This window comes from Delphinapterus leucas, chromosome 16 (assembly GCF_059928025.1).
Source record: "Delphinapterus leucas isolate spDelLeu-1000000601 "Yukka" chromosome 16, BTC_Dleu_Yukka2, whole genome shotgun sequence".
In the NCBI taxonomy this organism is placed as follows: Eukaryota; Metazoa; Chordata; class Mammalia; order Artiodactyla; family Monodontidae; genus Delphinapterus; species Delphinapterus leucas.
The window spans coordinates 18,769,295-18,791,031 of record NC_143144.1 but is presented as its reverse complement, the minus strand read 5'-3'; the positions used below and the strand labels follow the sequence as shown (position 1 = coordinate 18,791,031).

Below are 21,737 nucleotides of genomic sequence, written 5' to 3'. Positions count from 1 at the left end.
TATCTGGCACCACAGCAATCAAATTCCCTATTAAAAAATACAGGTCCTACACCAAGTTGTTAGACACCCAGCACATGCCAACTGCCTAGGTTCAAATCTCAGCTTGAGCACTTATTAGACACCTGAACTTGGCTTTCTTAACTTCCTGCCCAAGTTTTCTCATCTTTAAAATGAGAATGTTGTGAAAATTAAACGAGTTAAAAGACAGTAAAAGCAGCAGAGGTTATCTACCACCATAAAGCTTACAATGTGATTGGGGAGATTAGACTAAACTGCATTCTTTTCCAACTAAAGATACTGTATGAAGCTTATTTTTGTAGTAATTCTTATTTTTAAAACAATCTTTAAAGGTCTCTAATATTAAAATTGATCTCTCTTTAAATACTGTTCTTGGCAGAATCACAGCATTAAAAGTATTAAATCCATATGCTTCTTTGGTGATTCAAAATAAAACAGGAAAAAGAAGCAACTGAAACGGGAACGTTCATTAGGGATTCTAAAAGTTTGGGCACTGATATTTTATAATTCTGAAAACATGTTTCTCTTCTGCCAATTACTTCAAGATGCACTAAAATTTTACGGGGAAGGTTTTATCTCAATACTTCGTTCAAAAATGATAAAAGACAACAAATGCTGGAGAGGGTGTGGAGAAAAGGGAACCCTCTTGCACTGTTGGTGGGAATGTAAATTGATACAGCCACTATGGAGAACAGTACAGACGTTCCTTAAAAAACTAAAAATAGAATTACCGTATGACCCAGCAATCCCACCACTGGGCATATACCCAGAGAAAACAGTAATTCAAAAAGACACATGCACCCCAATGTTCACTGCAGCACTGTTTACTATTTACCCAGGTCATGGAAGCAACCTAAATACCCATCGACAGAAGAATGGATAAAGAAGATGTGGGATAAAGAAGATGTGGTACATACATACAGTGGAATATTAGCCATAAAAAGGAACGAAATTGGGTCATTTGTAGAGACGTGGATGGACCTAGAGACTGCCATACAGAGTGAAGTCAGAAAGAGAAAAACAAATATCGTATATTAACGCATATATGTGGAATCTAGAAAAATGGTGCAGATGAACTGGTTTGCAAGGCATAAATAGAGACACAGACGTAGCGAACAAACGTATGGATGCCAAGGGGGCAAAGTGGGGGTGGGGGATGAATTGGGAGATTGGGAGTGACATATATACACTAATATGTATAAAATACATAACTAATAAGAACCTGCTGTATAGCACAGGGATCTCCACTTCGCTGTACAGCAGAAACTAACACAACACTGTAAAACAACTATACCTCAACAACAACAACAAAAAGATAAAAGACAATATAGGTCTTTATGAGTGATATCACTAACAATTCAAATAATGTTTAACCCAAGAATATATCTATTTTGGGTACTAACCCAAACAAATAAAGTAAATTTTATTTATTTTCTTCTTAAAGTTTATCAGGAAACTTAGGACAGAAAAGGTAACTTAACACTCTTCATGAATTTTAACTCCAGGAGCACCTAAATATATAAGACAAATATTAAGAGACCTAAAGGAAGAAACAGACAGCAATGTAATTACAGGAGCCTTTAAAACCCCATTTACATCAATAGATAGATCATCCAGACCAAAACAACAGTAGGGAAACACAGGCCCTAAATGACATATTAGACAAGATGGAACAAATATATACAGAACATTCCATCCAAAAGCAACAAAATACACATTCTTCAAGTGCTCATGGAACATTCTCCAGGACAGATCGTATGTCAGACCACAAAACAAATCTTAACAACGTGGCCCAGGTTCAATCCCTGGTTGGGGAACTAACCAACTGCAAAAACAAAAAACACACAGAAACCAAAAATGAAAAGATGTTCCAACTGGTAACACAGAAATACAAAGGATAATAAGAAACTATTATGAACAATTATATGCCAACAAATTGGGCAACCTAGAAGAAATAGATAAATTCCTAGAAACACAAAACTGTCTAAGACCAAATTATGAAAAAACAGAAAATCTGAACAAACCAATCACAGACATATCTCGGAGATATTGCAAGCTCAGTTCCAGGCCACGGCAATAAAGTGAATACTGGAATAAAATGAGTCACACAAATTTTTTGGTTTCCCAATACATGTAAAAGTTATGTTGGGACTTCCCTCGTAGTCCAGTGGTTAAGACCCCGAGTTCCCAATGCAGGGGGCCCATGTTCGATCCCTGGTCAGGGAACTAGATCCCACATGCTGCAACTAAGAGCCCGCATACTGCAGCTAAAAAAGGTCCCACAAGACGCAACTAAAAGATCCCACACACGGAAACAAAGATCCCACGTGCCACAACTAAGACCCAGCACAGCCAAATAAATAAATATTTTTAAGATAAATAAATAAAAGTTATGTTTACACTACACTGTTGTCTATTAAGTGTGCAATAACATTATGTCTAAAAAAAACAATGTAGGGCCTCCCTGGTGGCGCAGTGGTTGAGAGTCCGCCTGCCAATGCAGGGGACACGGGTTCGTGCCCCGGTCCAGGAAGATCCCACATGCCACGGAGCGGCTAGGCCCGTGAGCCATGGCTGCTGAGCCTGCGCGTCCGGAGCCTGTGCTCTGCAACGGGAGAGGCCACAGCAGTGAGAGGCCCACGTACCGCAAAAAAAAAAAAAAAAAAAATCAATGTACATTCCTTAATTTGAAAATAATGCAGTTGGAACAATGGTGCCAATAAGACACAGGGTAGTCATAAACCTTCAATTTGTTAAAAAAAAATGCAACATCTGCAAAGTGCAATAAAGCAAAGCACAATAAAATGAGGTACACCTGTACGGGTATGGAGACTGAATTAGTAATCACAAACTTCACAACAAACAAAAATCCAGGACCAGACGGCTTCACTGGTGAATCCTACCAAAAATTCAAAGAATACCAATCCTCCTCAAAGTCTTCCAAAAAACAGAAGAATAGGGAACACTTCCAAACTTATTTTACAAGGCCAGCATTACCCTGATACCAAAACAGACAAGGACACCAAATGGAAAAAAACAAAGCTAGAGGCCGATATCCCTGACGAACACAGATACAAAAATCCTCAGCAAAATACTCGCAAATCAAGTGGGATTTATTCCAGGGATACAAAGATGGTTCAACAAATCAAACTTATCCGAAAACCAATGTGATGCCACATTAACAAAATGAGGAATAAAAATCACATGAGCAAGGGGAGCAAACAAGATGGCGGAGTAGAAGGACGTGCTCTCATTCCCTCTTGCGAGAACACCAGAATCACAACTACCTGCTGGACAATCATTGACAGGAAGACACTGGAACTCACCAAAAAAGATACCCCACATCCAAAGACAAAGGAGAAGCCACAGTGAGACGGTAGGAGGGGCGCAATCACAGTAAAATCAAATCCCATAACTGGTGCGTGGGTGACTCACAGACTGGCGAACACTTATACCACAGAAGTCCACCCACTGGAGTGAAGGTTCTGAGCCCCACATCAGGCTTCCCAACCCGGGGGTCTGGCAACAGGAGGAGGAATTCCTAGAGAATCAGACTTTGACGCCTAGTAGGAATTGATTGCAGGACTTCAACAGGACTGGGGAAACAGAGACTCCACTCTTGGAGGGCACACACAAAGTAGTGTGTGCATCGGGACCCAGGGGAAGCAGCAGTGACCCCCGGGGAGACTGAACCAGACCTACCTGCTAGTGTTGGAGGGTCTCCTGCAGAGGTGGGGGGTGGCTGTGGCTCATTGTGGGAACAAGGACACTGGCAGCAGAAGTTCTGGGAAGTACTCCTCGGCGGGAGCCCTCCCAGAGTCTGTCATCAGCCCCACCAAAGAGCCCAGGTAGGCTCCAGTACTGGGTTGTCAGGCCATACAACCAACAGGGAGGGAACCCAGCCCTACCCATCAACAGTCAAGTGGATTAAAGTTTTACTGAGCTCTGCCCACAAGAGCAACAGTCAGCTCTACCCACCACCAGTCCTCCCATCAAGCCTCTTAGATAGCCTCATCCACCAGAGGGCAGACAGCAGAAGAAAGAAGTACAATCCTGCAGCCTGTGGAACAAAAACCACATTCACAGAAAGATAGACAAGGTGAAAAGACAGAGGGCTATGTACCAGATGAAGGAACAAGATAAAACCCCAGAAAAACAACTAAATGAAGTGCAGATAGGCAACCTTCCAGAAAAAGAACTCAGAATAATGATAGTGAAGATAATCCAGGACCTCAGAAAAAGAATGGAGGCAAAAATTTTAGAAGATGCAAGAAATGTTTAACAAAGACCTAGAAGAATTAAAGAACAAACAAAGATGAACAATACAAAACTGAAATGAAAACTACACTAAAAGGAATCAATAGCAGAAAAACTGAGGCAGAAGAATGGATAAGTGACCTGCAAGACAGAATGGTGGAATTCACTGCTGCGGAACAGACTAAAGAAAAAACAAGGAAAAGAAATGAAGACAGCCTAAGAAACCTCTGGGACAACATTAAATGCAACATTCGCATTATAGGGGTCCCAGAAGCAGAAGAGATAGAGAAAGAACCAGAGAAAATATTTGAAGAGATTATAGTCAAAAACTTCCCTAACATGGGAAAGGACACAGCCACCCAAGTCCAGGAAGTGCAGCGAGTCCCATACAGGATAAACCCAAGGAGAAACACGCCGAGACACACAGTAATCAAACTGGCAAAAATTAAAGGCAAAGAAAAACTATTGAAAGCAGCAAGGGAAAAACAACAAATAACATACAAGGGAACTCCCATAAGGTTAACAGCTGATTTCTCAGCAGAAACTCTACAAGCCAGCAGGGAGTGGCATGATATATTTAAAGTGATGAAAGGGAAGAACCTACAACCAAAATTACTCTACTTGGCAAGGACCTCATTCATTCGATGGAGAAATCAAAAGCTTTACAGACAAGCAAAAGCTAAGAGGATTCAGCACCACCAAACCAGCTCTACAACAAATGCTACAGGAACTTCTCTAAGTGGGAAACACAAGAGAAGAAAAGGACCTACAAAAACAAACCCAAAACAGTGAAGAAAATGGTCATAGGAACATACAGATGGATAATTACCTTAAAAGTGAATGGCTTAAATGTTCCAGCCAAAAGACACAGGCTCGCTGAATGGATACAAAAACAAGACCCATATATATGCTGTCTACAAGAGATCCACTTCAGACCTAGGGACACATACAGACCGAAAGTGAAGGGATGGAAAAAGATATTCCATGCAAATGGAAATCAAGAGAAGGCTGGAGTAGCAATACTAATATCAGATAAAATAGACTTTAAAATAAAGAATGTTACCAGAGACAAGGAAGGACACTACATAATGATCAAGGGATCAATCCAAGAAGATATGACAATTATAAACATATATGCACCCAACATAGGAGCACCTCAATACATAAGGCAACTGCTAACAGCTGCAAGAGAGGAAATCGACAGTAACACAATAATAGTGGGGGGCTTTTAACACCTCATTTACACCAATGGACAGATCATCCAAAATAAAAATAAATAAAGAAACAGAAGCTTTAATGACACAATAGACCAGATAGACCTAACTGATATTTATAGGACATTCCAACCAAAACCAGCAGATTACACTTTCTTCTCAAGTGCGCACGAAACATTCTCCAGAATAGATCACATCTTGGGTCACAAATCAAGCCTCAGTAAATTTAAGAAAATTGAAATCATATCAGGCGTCTTTTCTGACCACAGCGCTATGAGATTAGAAATGAATTACAGGGAAAAAACCGTAAAAAACACAAACACAGGGAGGCTAAACAATACGTTACGAAATAACCAAGAGAGCACTGAAGAAATCAAAGAGGAAATCAAAAAATATCTAGAGACAAATGACAATGAAAACACGACAAACCTATTGGATGCAGCAAAAGCAATTCTAACAGGGAAGTTTATAGCTATACAAGCCTACCTAAAGAAACAAGAAATATCTCAAGGAAACAATCTAACCTTACACCTAAAGGAACGAGAGAAAGAAGAACAAACAAAACCCAAAGTTAGCAGAAGGAAAGACATCATAAAGATCAGAGCAGAAATAAATGAAATAGAAACAAAGAAAACAATAGCAAAGACCAATAAAACTAAAAGCTGGTTCTTTGAGAAGACAAAACTGATAAACCATTAGTCAGACTCATCAAGAAAAAGAGGGAGAGGACTCAAATCAATAAAATTAGAAATGAAAAAGAAGTTACAACAGACACCGCAGAAATACAAAGCATCCTAAGAGACTACTACAAGCAACTGTATGCCATAAAACGGACAACCTAGAAGAAATGGACAAATTCTTAGAAAGGTATAACCTTCCAAGACTGAACCAGGAAAAAGCACAAAATATGAACAGACCAATCTCAAGTAATGAAATTGAAACTGTGATTAAAAATCTTCCAACAGGGTTTCCCTGGTGGCGCAGTGGTTAAGAATCCGCCTGCCAATGCAGGGGACACGGGTTCAAGCCCTGGTCCGGGAAGATCCCACATGCCATGGAGCAACTAAGCCCGTGCACCACAACTACTAAGCCCGCATGCCACAACAACTGAAGCCCACATGCTTAGAGTCCGTGCTCCGCAACGAGAGAAGCCACCGCAATGAGAAGCCTGCGCACCGTAACCAAGAGTAGCCCCTGCTCGCCACAACTAGAGAAAGCCGTGTGGAGCAAAGAAGACCCAACACAGACAAAAACAAAATCAATTAAAAAATAAAAATCTTCCAAACAAACAAAAGTCCAGGACCACATAGCTTCACAGGTGAATTATATCAAACATTTACAGAAGAGCTAACACCCATCCTTCTCAAATTCTTCCAAAAAACTGCAGAGGAAGGAACATTCCCAAACTCATTCTATGAGGCCACCATCACCCTGATACCAAAATGAGACAAAGATACTACAACAAAAGAAAATTACAGACCAATATCACTGATGAATATAGATGCAAAAATCCTCAACAAAATACTAGCAAACAGAATCCAACAGCACATTAAAAGGATCATACACCACGATCAAGTGGGATTTATCCCAGGGATGCAAGAATTCTTCAATATACGCAAATCAATGTGACAAACCATATTAACAAACTGAAGAAGAAAAACCATATGATCATCTCAATCAATGCAGAAAAAGCTTTTGACAAAATTCAACACCCATTTATGATAAAAACTCTCCAGAAAGTGGGCACAGAGGGAACCTACCTCAACATAATAAAGGCCATGTACAACAAACCCACAGCAAACATCATCTCAGTGGTGAAAAAATGGAAGCATTTCGTCTAAGATCAGGAACGAGACAAGGATGTCCACTCTCACCATTATTATTCAACATAGTTTTGGAAGTCCTAGCCATGGCAACCAGAGAAGAAAAAGAAACAAAAGGAATACAAATTGGAAAAGAAGTAAAACCGTGACTGTTTGCAGATGACATGATAATATACAAAGAGAATCCTAATAATGCCACCAGAAAACTACTAGAGCTAATCAATGAAATTGGTAAAGTTGCAGGATACAAAATTAATGCACAAAAATCTCTTGCATTCCTATACACTAATGATGAAAAATCTGAAAGAGAAATTAAGGAAACACTCCCATTTACCACTGCAACAAAAAGAATAAAATACCTAGAAATAAACCTACCTAAGGAGACAAAAGACCTGTATGCAGAAAACTGTAAGACACTGATGAAAGAAATTAAAGATGATACCAGCAGATGAAGAAATATACCATGTTCCTGGATCGGAAGAATCAATATTGTGAAAATGACTATACTACCCAAAGCAATCTACAGATTCAATGCAATCCCTATCAAATTACCAATGGCATTTTTTACGGAACCAGAACAAAAAAATCTTCACATTTGTATGGAGACACAAAAGACCCCGAATAGTCAAAACGATCTTGATGGAAAAAAACAGAGCTGGAGGAATCAGACTCCCTTGTCTTCAGACTACACTACAAAGCTACAGTAATCAAGACAATATGGTACTGGCACAAAAACAGAAACATAGATCAATGGAACAAGATAGAAAGCCCAGAGATAAACCCATGCACCTATGGTCAACTAATCTATGACAAAGGAGGCAAAGATATACAATGGAGAAAAGACAGTCTCTTCAATAAGTGGTGCTGGGAAAACTGGACAGCTACATGTAAAAAAATGAAATTAGAACACTCCCTGACACCATACACAAAAAGAAACTCAAAATGGTTTAGAGACCTAAATGTAAGACCGGACACTATAAAACTCTTAGAGGAAAACATAGGAAGAACACTATCTGACATAGATCACAGCAAGATCTTTTTTGATCCACCTCCTAGAGTAATAGAAATAAAAACAAAAATAAACAAATGGGACCTAATGAAACTTGAAAGCTTTTGCACAGCAAAGGAAACCATAAACAAGACAAAAAAACAATCCTCAGAATGGGAGAAAATATGTGCAAACGAATCAACAAAGGATTAATCTCCAAAATATATAAACAGCTCATGCAGCTCAATATTAAAGAAACAAACAACCCAATCCAAAAATGGGCAGAAGACCTAAATAGACATTTCTCCAAAGAAAACATAGAGATGGCCAAGAAGCATATGAAAAGCTGCTCAACTTCACTAATCATTAGAGAAATGCAAATGAAAACTACAATGAGGTATCACCTTACACCAGTTAGAATGGGCAACATCAGAAAATCTACAAACAACAAATGCTGGAGAGGGTGTGGAGAGAAGGGAACCCTCTTGCACTGTTGGTGGCAATGTAAACTGATACAGCCACTATGGAGAACAGTATGGAGGTTCCTTAAAAAACTAAAAATAGAATTACTATATGATCCAGCAAACTGACTACTGGGCATATACCCAGAGAAAACCATAATTCAAAAAGACACATGCACCCCAATGTTCAGTGCAGCACTCTTTACAAAAGTCAGGTCATGGGATCAACCTAAATGCCCATCGACAGACAAATGGATAAAGAAGTTGTGGTACATATATACAATGGAATATTATTACTCAGCCATAAAAAGGAACGAAATTGAGTCATTTGTTGAGACGTGGATGGATCTAGAGACTGTCATACAGTGTGAAGTTAAGTCAGAAAGAGAAAAACAAATATCAAAAACAAGTATACTAGCGCATATATGTGGAACCCAGAAAAATGGTACAGATGAACCAGTTTGCAGGGCAGAAGTTGAGACACAGATTTAGAGAACGTATGGACGCCAAGGGGGAAAACCCCAGTGGGGTGGGGATGGTGGTGTGCTGAATTGGGCGATTGGGACTGACATGTATACACTGATGTGTATAAAATTGATGACTAATAAGAAACTGCAGTATAAAAAACCACAACTAATACAAAATTTTCTTTGGGTTATTTGTATGGAAATATGTTAAACGTTCAGACATTACATGAAATTTCTAAAAATCTTTTATGTTCTGGTATAGTAAGTCATAAATCTAGTTATTACTTTAAAATGTATATCTCAGAAATAACTAAATTTCCTTGTCAATTGCATTATTATGAACTTTCATCAAAATCTTTAACCGTGGTCATTTTTAAATCTTCTGTCATTTACAGACAGTTCTGGGTGTACTCTGATGCTTTTGCAACAAATGTTCCTATAAAAGGGTTTCATCTTCAAGGAATTCATGTAAAAGACTCTGACAAGTACAGGTTTCTGGTAACTGACTATACTGTTGAACTGAATGAATAAGCATTTTCAGAACTCTAATGGAAAACTGATGAATTCATAAAAGTGCTAACAAAAGATCAAGATAAAAAAATTAATTACATGGGACTGAGTGAACTGATGAGGATGATTATAATTTTTGTGACTTTGTTTGAATGAAAAAAAAAATCCCACAAGGACTCAGAGGCAAAAAATATATAAATCAATTTTCACTGCAAAGTAAAGGAGCTGTTACAGTGCAGGATTCCTGGACTGAATGTCAATATTATGACATAGCATGAGTGTGTTTCGTGTTTGGTAATTGCAATCACTGTTGCTTTTGTTGTGGTCATCCATTTACAATGCTTGGTGTCAGTTTATTTATCTCTTGTAAAAATAAAATACAGTGTGTGTGTGTGTGTGAAAAAAAACATTTAATGATCTTAATCTAGGAAATAGATTGATTCATTTCTCACCATGGGAATCCTAAGATATGAGCAATTATCTTGAATAGTTAAGGTGGGGAAATTACTTCTGTAATGTTTGGCACTTCTGTAAAACATGCATGCACACACACACTCATTCACTCACACACTTTTGCAACATGATTTCTCCATTCCAGTGGATAACATAGTGTAAATTTTTCTGAACTTTATTTTGTCACTCAAAGGGTGATTCAGTTGTATCAGAACATTTGTAGACCATACCAATATTTTGTATTTTTCAACCAACAGATTACTAATCAGAAGATAAAGAAAATGGATTTACTTTAAATTCATAAGAGAGCAAGAAGTTCTAAAAGAATCATGCATAATTTTGGAAAGCTGATTCTCCTCCATCAACAAGAAACAGGAAATAATCAAACCAATATCTGTAGACACAGAAAATATACACATCAGAACCAAGGTACCAAGTTTGAAACATAGCTTATTCATGAATTGCTTAGCTTAGGTTCATTTCTGGAAAGAGTTAATTCAACAACCAAGTTGTTAAAAATCACCAAGTACTTGAACATTGAGGAAATTTGGCTCAGTAAATATTAAATAATGTAAATTAAAAAAAAATCATATGAGCATTTCAACAGGAGAAAAAGTGTTTGACAAAATTCAACAACCACTCATGATGAAAACTCTCAACAAAATGGGTATAGAGGGAACACAACTCAACATTATAAAAACCATATATGACAGGCCCACGGCTAACATAATACTCAACAGTGAAAAGCTCAAAGCTTTTGTTCTAAGATCTGGAACAAGACAAGGATGCCCACTCTCGCTGCTTGTAGTTAGCATAGTATTGGAAGTGCTTCCTAGCCACAGCAATTAGGTGAGAAGAAATAAAAGGCATCCAAATAAAGAAGAAAGAAGTAAAACTGTTCACTATTTGCAGATAACAAGATATTATATACAGAAAGCCCTAAAGACTCCACCAAATAACTTAGAATAAATAAATCTAGTATAAAGCTGCAAGATACAAAATCAATATACAGCAATCTGTTGCATTTCTATACCCTAATAAATTTTCAGAGAGAAGTTAAGAAAACAATCCCATTTATAACTGCATCAAAAGGAATACTTAGGAGTAAATTTAACCAAGGAGGTTAAAGACCTGTACACAAACACTATTAAGTCATTGATGAAATGGATTCAAAGAAGTAATAGTTAAAATGTCCATACTAACTAAAGCAATAATACAGATTCAATGCAATCTCTATCAAAATTCCAAGAGCACTTTTCACAGAAATGAACAATCCTAAAAGTTGCATAGAAACACAAGGTTCCCAAATAGTCAAAGCAATCTTCAGAAAGAACAAAGCTAGAGGCACCACGCTCTTTCTCTTCAAACTATCTTACAAAGCTATAGTAATCAAAACAGTATGATAGCATTAAAAGCTCAAAGATCAATGGAACAGAACATAGAGCCCAGAAATAAACCCATGCATAAATGTTTAATTAACAAATGCCAAACAAGCCAAGAATATACAACCGGCAAAGGACAGTCTCTTCAATAAATGATGTTGGGAAAACTGTATAGCCACATGCAAAAGAATGAAATTGGACTACTATCTTACACAACACACAAAAGTTAACTCAAAATGAATTAAGGAACATAAGACCTGAAACCATAAAACGCCTCAAAGAAAATATAGGCAGAAAGCTCTCTGATATAAGTCTTGGTGATAATTTTTTAATTGACACCAAAAGCAAAAGCAACAAAAGCAAAAATAAACAAGTGGGATTACATCAAACTGTAACGCTTATGCCAAGAAGAGGAAATCATCAACAAAATGAAAAGGCAACCTACCATATAGGAGAAAATATTTGCAAATCATATACCTGATAAGGGGTTAGTATCCAAAACAACAGAAAGAACTCACACAATAGCAAAAAAAAGCAAAAAACCTGATTAAACAACAGGCAGAGGATCTGAATAGACGTTTTTTGTGTTTTCATTTTCTTCAGAGATATACCCAGAAGTGGAACTGCAGGATAGTACAGTAGTTTTTTTTTTTTTTGGCTGCACCGTGTGGCATGCAGAACTTCCCGGACCAGGGATTGAAGCTGCGCCCCCTGCAGTGGAAGCAGAGTTTTAACCCCTGGACCACCAGGGAAGTCCTGATGTTTCTATTTTTAATTTTTCAAGGGCCCTCTATACTGTTTTCCACAGTGCTTGCACCAATGTACATTCCCACCAACAGCGCACATGGGTTCCCTTTTCTCCACATCCTCGCCAACACTTGTTACTTGTTATTTCCTATCTTTTTGATAACAGCCATTCTAACAGCTGAGAGGTGATACCTCATTGTGGTTTTGATTTATTTGCATTTCCCTGATTAGTGATGTTGAGCATCTTTTCAAGTACCTGTTGGCCATTTGCATGCCTTCTTTGGAAAAATGTCTATTCAGATCCTCTGCCTGCTGTTTAATCAGATTTTTTGCTTTTTTTTTTTTGCTATTTAGTTGTGTGAGTTCTTTCTGTTGTTTTGGATACTAGTCCCTTATCAGCTACATGCTTTGCAAATATTTTCTCCCATCTGGTAGGCTGCCTTTTCATTTTGTTGATGATTTCCTCTGTTGGGCATAAGCTTTTTAGTTTGATGTAGCCCCGAAGGATTATACTGTCTCAATATCCTTTGTTGCTTCAGTTCTTATTTTCTTTGTTTTTCTATCAGCAATTGTGGTAGCAGCTTCTGATATGGCTCCCAATGACCCCTGCCTCCTGGTATTCACAACCTTATGTAATCTCCCCTCCTCAAATGTGGGTTGGAACTAGTGACATGCATCTAAGAAACAGAATACCGCCAAGGTGATGGGGTGTCACTTCCGTGATGAGGTTACAAAAGATCATCACTTCCACCTTGGTACATTCTCTCTCCCTTGCTTACTTTAATGAAGCCAAGAGTCATGCTGTCAGCTGCCCCAAGGAAAGACTCACATGGAAGGGAATGAGGTGGCCTGACAACAGCCAGCAAGGAACTGAAGTGCTCAATCCAAAACCGCTCAAGGAACGAAACCTTGCCATCACCCCTGTGAGTGAGCTTGGAAGCAGCTCCTGCCCCAGTAGAGCCTTCAAATGGAACCGCACCCCCAGCTGACCCTCAACTTGACTGTAGCTTTGTGAAAGACCCTGAAGCAAAGAACCCAGCTTAGTCATGCCTTTATTCCTAACACACAGAAACTGTGAGAAAACAAACGTGTGCTGTTTTAAGCTGCTAAATTTTGGAATAATTTACCTCAATAGGTAACTAATATTTTAATAGTATGCCATCTGTCTTTTATTGTAAGCTGCCTCAAACTTTACTTGGAAATAGATGTTTAAATACGGAAAGCCGTAAGTAACTGGCCAATCCTTACAGAGCTGTGATAACCTATCACTGAATATTGGCAGTATTAGCTTTTGTGATACCGCAATCTCATATTAAAGCACTTTCTGGCATTTAGGGTTTACAATAAACTGCCTTAATTGTGTTTTGAGAATTCTTTGGAAATTCTCATGGAAATTTGTACCTCTGATCCAGGCAGGATGGAGTAGCTGGCACTGGTTTACCCTCCAACTGTAAACAACTACAAAGCTGGGCGAAATATATAAAAACAACAGTTTACAGACACAGAACAAAAAGTAACAGAAGGCTACGTTTTAAGAAAAGGGAAATGCACAAGGTGAAACCTGCATTCACCCTGGCTTTCTTTCTGAGTGCATTTTCAAAAATGGAGTGCAAGGAAATAAAGCCCAAGCAGAAGGCAGTATCTCACTGGGCAAAGGAGATGGAGATTGGAACCAAAAAGGCTAGATTTTAAGGAGCCAGGGTTGGAGGGAAGTGCAGTAAAGACACTCTAAAAATATGCATCAAAAATCCTCTCAGGTCCTCACCTAACATATAAGCTGCACATGAACAGGGCGCAATTCCAGGAAGCCTAGCAGAACCTCTTAGCGAAGAATTCAGAAGCCACACAGTGATGGGGAGACAGGTTGCAGTTTGGGCCTAGACAGAGGATAACTTTGGTGAATACTTGGGGCCTTGAGTTGAGACCTCGAAGTCTAGCCCTAGGAGTAAGGACTACATTCTAGGCAATATGGGTAAAGCTGAAATAGACCCACCCTGATAAAGCCTAAAATCAAGCCTAGACTGGATCAAGGTGATCTGCTAGTATTTTAATTGCCAGCCAAAGCTTAACATTTTTGGAGGAAGATAACAAATTCAGAATCTCTACAACACATCATCCACAATGTGTAATACACAATAAAGTTACTAGGCATGTCAAGCAGGAAAATGTCACTGATAACAAAGAGAAAAAGACAACAGAAACAGACCCAGAGATTATCCATGTACTGGAATAGCAAGGAACTCTAAATAACTATGCTTAAGATGGTAAAGAGAGAAAGAGAACACAATAGATGAAAAGAAAACTAGAGAATGGGATAAAACTTCTGTAAGAATAGGGACTTTGTCCTATTCACTGTCAAATCCTTGATGTCCAGAACAGTACCTGATAGACAGCAACTGCTCACAATGTTGGGTGGATCAATGAACAGTTAGCTGGATAGAAGGATGGGAGAGGTTATGCTGAGGGTTGGTAACAAAACCAAAGATTCTTTTTTTTTTCTCCCGCTGCGGAGCACAGCCTCCGGACGGGACGCGCAGGCCCAGCGGCCATGGCTCACGGGCCCAGCCACTCCGCGGCATGTGGGATCTTCCCGGACCGGGGCACGAACCCGCATCCCCTGCATTGGCAGGCGGACTCCCAACCACGGTGCCACCAGGGAAGCCCCCAAAGAGTCTTAAATGCCAAGAGAACATTACTGTATTTCACAGTAAATATCAGAATAAATCTCTGCATCAAAATCTCAGATAAACAACTATACATATGTATATACATCTATACAGAGCCACAGAAAACTAGTTACTGGTACATTTACTTCATTCACTATTTCATCCATCCAATCTTGAGGACATTTTAACCAGCAGTTTCCTACTCCCTGAGTAAAAATGAAAGCACAATACTACAAAATATTCTAAAACCTTTATAAAAAGTACAAAAGCTTCAGATTTAGTAATGTCTTACTCCATGTGCCCTGTACAAATTCCTCCCTTGCTGAATTCTCTCCAGAAACAGCCAACACTTTCCACATGCCCCACCCCTCTCTGTGAAATGCTCTTCTTCCTAGGCAATCAATAAGATTCCCCTGGAAGCTGCCATATTTTTATATTACCTCGTCCCCTAGACACCAAAAGAACCGTTCCAACAGATTTTCAAACTCAGGACCAGAGGTTACGTCAAGAAAGCTTTAAGTGGCTATAACTAATGTGATACTCAGGAGTTCGCCAGGTGGAAAATGTAGATCTGGAGAGAGAAGGAGTAAAGCAATAAAGTTTGAAGAGGCAGAGTGGGAAAATCTGATTATCTTTGAGTCCCAGGTCCCACAGGTTCTTAGACCCATCTACATTGTAGTCCTGCCCTTCCTGCACCTTTCTTTTGATTCCAGTAAATTATCCCTTTTGATTTAAGATAATTTGAAGTGGGTTTCTATCACCTGCAACCAACAAAATCCTGAGTACAGCTAGATTACCAAGTGACTTCCGTCACCAAGAACTACATGCTGAACTGCCTCAAAACTACACGTTCAATATTGTCTTCTTTCCCAAAGGAAAAGAGTATTAAGTTCTTTTACTTTCTATTTATTTATTTCTGTGTCCTTGGGGAAAACTGTATGTAAAGATGAAAAGAAAAGGAACACCATACCAAACCCAATAAGGTGGCAGAGGAAAACCTAATGTACTCTTGAACCTTGTGGTAGTGCTTCAATGGAGAGCAAAGGAGAAAAGTCACTCACTCCCCACTTCCGAATCAACTGACTGTGAGTCTCCTGAAGGCAAGCAGTATCTCCTAACTGTAAGTACTGAATCAACTGTCTAAGTAACATGATGCAACTGTATTTAGGATAACTGCTCAAGTTAGAGAGATCTAGGAAAGCCTTTTTTATTTTAAGTCAATTTCTGTAAGAGTCCACTTTAGCTTTTTTTTTTTTTTTTTAACAACTGCTACCATCTGCTGTGAAGATAAATTACAAGACGCAACCCAGTAATGACTCCTGAAATCAATCTATGGGTCACAACCAGAATTTAAAAAGCTCTCATAGTAGAGTGCATCATATATAACACTACACACACACACACACACACACACACACACACACACACACACACAGCATATGATGCTTCAGGTTTTTACTTTTTTGTCTTGTTTTCGGTGAAATTTATGAGTGTCCCTGCATTTTGCACAATTCCAGGAGGCACATCCATAGTGTAGCAAGCTCTGCAGTAATATACACTTAGGTATGTGTGTACTAGTCATTATGTAAAAATTTCTCACTGTGGATCACAGTCAAAACAAATGGGCAAACACTGATCTATCGGAAAGATTAGATATTTGATTTAGAATCTTGCTTTAAAATCCAACTATCAAAGTTTTCATCTGTAAAATGATCTGTAAAAAAAGTTTTCATCTGTAAAATGGGGAAATATCTCATACAGCTACAAAGAAAACAAAACAAATAATATATGTCAGTGCCTGATGCCAACTCCAGCACTCTGTAATTACTGGATATGTCTTAGTGCTCTACTGCCTTACCCCAGAGTGCTTCCATTAAGGCTAGCCTAGCCTAGCCTGTGACAAGATGAAATTTTCCTTGACATTTTTCAGGGTAACAAGGTTTTATTTTTATTGCCAATATAACTAAAATGGAATAGTTACAAAAACCCCCAATATGTACAAGGCCATTCTTTGGACTATATCTGATTCCTTTCCTTAGATGAGAAGAGTTGAGCACTCTGAATAGCAGCTCAGTTTCTCAACAAACATATATATTCTCAGCACTCTTAAAAGGGCCAAACACATAGAAGACAATTGTGGTCACACAGTCACATGGACCCTGTCCTCAGAGTTTGCAGAGTAGGTAAGCAAAGCATGAGCAACACAGTCATGTGTAAATTAAAGTCTGACATCACTTCCCAGATAGGCTGCAAACAAAACAAAGAACTAGAAATTATCTCACACAAGTTTTGACATTTGCTACTAGCACTTGCATTGCCAAAATTAAATGTATGGAAAGAAAGGTCTAAATATATACTAAATAATTTTATATGTTAGAATTTTTCCATATTAAAAATTGACAAAAAGAAAAAAAACTGATGCAACAAAACTTGTTCAGAGTCCAAAGACTAGCTATTCCCCCCACCAATGTAAATACGATTTATCCTATTTTTCTTTTGACCAACTTCAAAAACCAGAATATCTGTACTATATATTAAAATGACTATTTCACACTGCTCTCTTCCATATCTTAAAAATCACTGTGAGGCAATAAGCCTACAAGCCCTTACTGCAAACCTAACTTAGAGCACAGGTACTAAATACTGACACAGCATGTATAATTCAATATAGATAAGGACCACATTGAAATGAAATTTATAGTATGTTAATACAGAAGCATTGCTAGAAAGAAGTCATGATATTAAAATAAGGTGTGGGGTTTCCCTGGTGGTGCAGTGGTTAAGAATCCGCCTGCCAATGCAGGGGACACGGGTTCGAGCCCTGGTCCGGGAAGATCCCACATGCCGCGGAGAAACTAAGCCCTTGCGCCACAACTACTAAGCCTGAGCTCTAGAGCCCACGAGCCCAACTACTGAAGCCCGCGCTCTGCAACGAGAGAAGCCACCACAAGAAGAAGCCCGCGCACCGCAACGAAGAGTAGCCCCCACCTGCCGCAACTAGAGAAAGCCTGCACGCAGCAACGAAGACCCAACGCAGCCAAGAATAAATAAATTTTTAAAATAATAATAAATAAATAAATAAAATAAGGTGTGGTCCGTAATGTATTTGAGTCACTGATCTAATTACTAAATTTGTCTAGGCTTATTTATCTGTAAAACTGGGAAGCAATTCTTACTAAATTCCAAGGATGCTCTGAGGACACATGATTATAAATCTAGGTACTATAATAAGTCCTTATGCAATCAATTTGACTACAGTATGATGTCATTAGAAAAAGGTAGTATATGCTAATGGGATGTTCAAAAGCACTCAAAACCACAGCATTGAGAAGTATTTCTCATGTTGAGTCAACTGTATCCTGGATTGAACATCTGCTGACATAAAAGAATGTGATAGTCTTCAAAAAATTCAGTCTTCTAACGAAAACAGTAATCTGAAAAGATCATTCAGCCCAATGTTCACAGCAGCATTATTTACAATTGCCAAGATATAGAAGTAACCTACGTGTCCATTAACAGATGAGTGGATAAAGACGTGGTGTGTGTGTATGTACATATAGATACATGTGCACACACACACAGCCACACACACCGGAATACTACTCAGACATAAAAAAAGCATGAAATTTTGCCCTTTGCAAAAACATGGATGGACCTGGAGGGTATAATACTAAAGTGAAATAAGTCAGAGAAAGACAAATACTGTACAACATCACTTATATGTGAAATCAAAAAAATAAAACCAGTTAATGTAACAAAAAAACAGACTCACAGATATAGAGAACTAGTGGTTACCTGTGGGGAGAGGGAAGGGGGAAGGGCAAGATAGGAGTAGGGGACTAAGGGGGTACAAACTATGTATGAAATAAATAAGCTACAACGATATATAGTACAACAGAGGAGGAAAAAACCTCAGTCTTCTAAAACTGAGTGACGACAAATTCAGAGGCCTGTCACTGGTACTCAGCAGCACAGTTAAAACGATTCAAGTAAATGTTAATCTCTGTTCCACTGTTACCTTCCATCAAACAGTTAGGCTAGAACTCAGATCTTTCAAATCTCAAATGGTTTTAAGAATTCAAGATGCCAAATTTCTGATACATAAATTTTATGGCTGGATTATGGAATTATGCTAGACTCCTTAACAAGACTATTGAAAATTCTCCTCTATAAAAAGATAATACCATTGCCATCATTTAACTAATTTTTCCTAAACTGGTCATTCTGCTGCTCCACCTACAACTGTCACCCAGTTCCAGTCTTTTCATAAGCTACCACACACTAGTGGGGCAGTTGGCTGGGGTTATGCTGCAGCAAGCAGCCAAATAAAGTGAAGTTAACTGGAACTGAACCAATGGTCATTTTGCAAGGAGACTTGAACTTTGAAGCACTTTGTAAAGTGCTGGTTACTTCTAATAATATTCTGGTGAAGTTTCAGTATTGAGCCATCCATTATATTTCACTGCCAACTATATGTCACATTAAAAACAAGAAGACTGCAAGACATTTCCCTGGCTTTAAAAAAAGAAAAAAATCACAAATCTAGTCCAATTCTTTTTAAGTGTAAACAATGGGGGCAGGGCATAACTTAATAAAACTGCATGGTAGTCATAGCGGTTAACCTGGCACCAGTCATCTGGGAACCACAGCTTTAGGTCCTAGAGTCTTAAACTTTTTAAGCTCACCAAGTCCAAACCTTATTTTACAAGTGAGATTTTTAAGTTAAGAGTTTTGGTCTGATTATTATAATAGCTTAACTCTTACACTTCACTATGTACCAGGTACTGTTCTAGGCCCTTTACACCTATTTACTCTCAATCCTCACAACAAACCACAAAGAATGAGGTCAACTAATTTGCCCAAGGTCACACAGTTATTAAGTGACAAAGTCAGAATTCAAATCCAAGCAGTTTAGGTCCCGCATCTATACTCTTAAACCACCAGGCTCTACTGTTTCTCTACAGAATGGTTTAAATCCAGTCCCACACAAGGGTTCTCAGAGTTCCAACGTGAGAAACTAATAATTTTCCACACATCCTTTCTTTCCAATCCCATCATCGCAGTTGAACAGCAAAAAGTTCCTCTTGTCTGTCTGCAACTTTAAGTAACCTAACTTTTGTATCCAAAACAGACGCCTTCTCTGGGAAACCAAAAGATGCCGCGGCCAGGTGGAACGGAACTCGTGTTTCTCGTTGTTGTTTTAATCGCTACACCTGAGGTGCCTAAAAACATAATAAGTGAGGAGCAACGCTGTTTCTGAGAAAGGCAAACATCTACCATATTTTCATGATGCCTAATGAGCTGAAACTGAGCTAAAAACAGGGATGGCCCCGTCTTTTTTTCCCAGCTGTCTGTAATTTATTTGAGAAGGGGAAGTCTCTGTTTATGCATCTGAATACAGGTGAGAAATGGGTGAAGGGAAACGGGGGTCAGACACGTTATGCTCCATCTCTCCACAGTGGGGAGGCTCAGACTTCAGACCCTGTGTTGGAAGTTACAGCCAGTATTACACACCATTTCTGCCCGGGCCGGCTTCAGTGCCTCTCCAGGCTGCATAGAGGTGGTTATACGTGGCGCTTGGAGGCATTTCCTCCGGCCTGGAGAGGTGGCACCCCAGCTGGTGGGAGCCCCTCGCCCAGAGCCCTGAGGCAGGTGGCGCCTGGGGGAGGCGGGAAATGGGAGGCGGGAGCTTCCCAGGGATCCCCGAGGGGCCGTCTGCGGTGCCTTGGCCGGAGCCGCTATAGGGCCGCGCCTTGCCTGCGCCCCCAGCCTTCAGGACGACCCGCGCCAAACCCACCCCCCGGCCTCGAGGGTCAGCTGCACGCCGAGACCGGGCTTCTGAGGCAAAGGAGCCCGAGGGCGGACGCAACCCTCTGTGGGCCACTCACCAGGTTGAGGGGTCCTTCCATTACTTCCATAGACCCCGGGGTAAGCGGCGGCCTGAGGAAGGGGAGCGACGGAGCCCGGGCACATGGAGGGTAACAGCTGGAGAGCGCGACGCAGCGGCGGCGACTGCGGCCCCACTCCGCGCCCCGGGAGCCAGCGGCGGGCGCAGAGAGAGCAACAACCGCACCACTTCCTCCTCCGGCGCGGCGCCGCGGGCCCGCCCCCCGCGCCGCGGCCACGCACGCGTCACTACGTCACACGCGGCAGGTTCAAGGTGGGAGGGAGGACAGGGAGTGGGTGGGGCTCAGGGAAGGTGGGGCACGGACAGACGTACACTTTCTCGCGGTCCATCTTTCCTCTCGCGAGAAGCATGTCTTCAGCTTCCGCATACGTCATGTGAGGAGGTACAGCCTTGTTGCTGGAATTTAAGTAAAAGTGGTTGACTTTTGCTATTGGTCTCTCCCATTTCCTTCCAGCGTAACTCTTCCCAGATTCACTCTGCTTTGCCACATCCTCCCTTGCTTTCAAGTCCCCACCTTTATTCTTGCACCTGATTTTTTTCCCAGAAATGAGATTGGAGTAATGCTAAACCATGCGCTGGACTAGACCCTGCTGGAGAGAGACAAACAAATGATTCAGGGCTGCGCCCTCAAGTTGCTAACAAACTAATGAAGAAAATAATATGGGTTACAAATAACCATATATAATCCTTGATTCATTTAACACTTATGTGCTAAACCACTATGGTGAGTTCTTTCTGTCAAGGAATACACTGGTAAAAAATAATTGTGATTTATGCTGTAAAGAAAACAGCTGTGATAGAGGCACCATGAATTGTGCAACTTGAAGGAAATAAATTCTTTCA

At 39.8% G+C, this 21,737-nt stretch overlaps 1 protein-coding gene across 2 annotated transcripts in view; it reads right to left on the bottom strand.

The window, feature by feature from the left end:
* NRBF2 (nuclear receptor binding factor 2) overlaps window positions 1-21,098 on the bottom strand; it is a 32,177-nt gene extending 11,079 nt beyond the window's left edge. Inside the window, exon 1 of one of the 2 annotated variants that reach the window (XM_089897549.1) lies at window positions 20,875-21,098. In XM_089897549.1, coding sequence (XP_089753675.1) covers window positions 20,875-20,959 — 85 coding nt within the window. In that variant the 5' untranslated portion in view covers window positions 20,960-21,098. The remainder of the gene's footprint in view (window positions 1-20,874) is intronic. The other variant, XM_022560598.3, reaches the window with a different exon arrangement.
* Window positions 21,099-21,737: the final 639 nt, after the last annotated feature.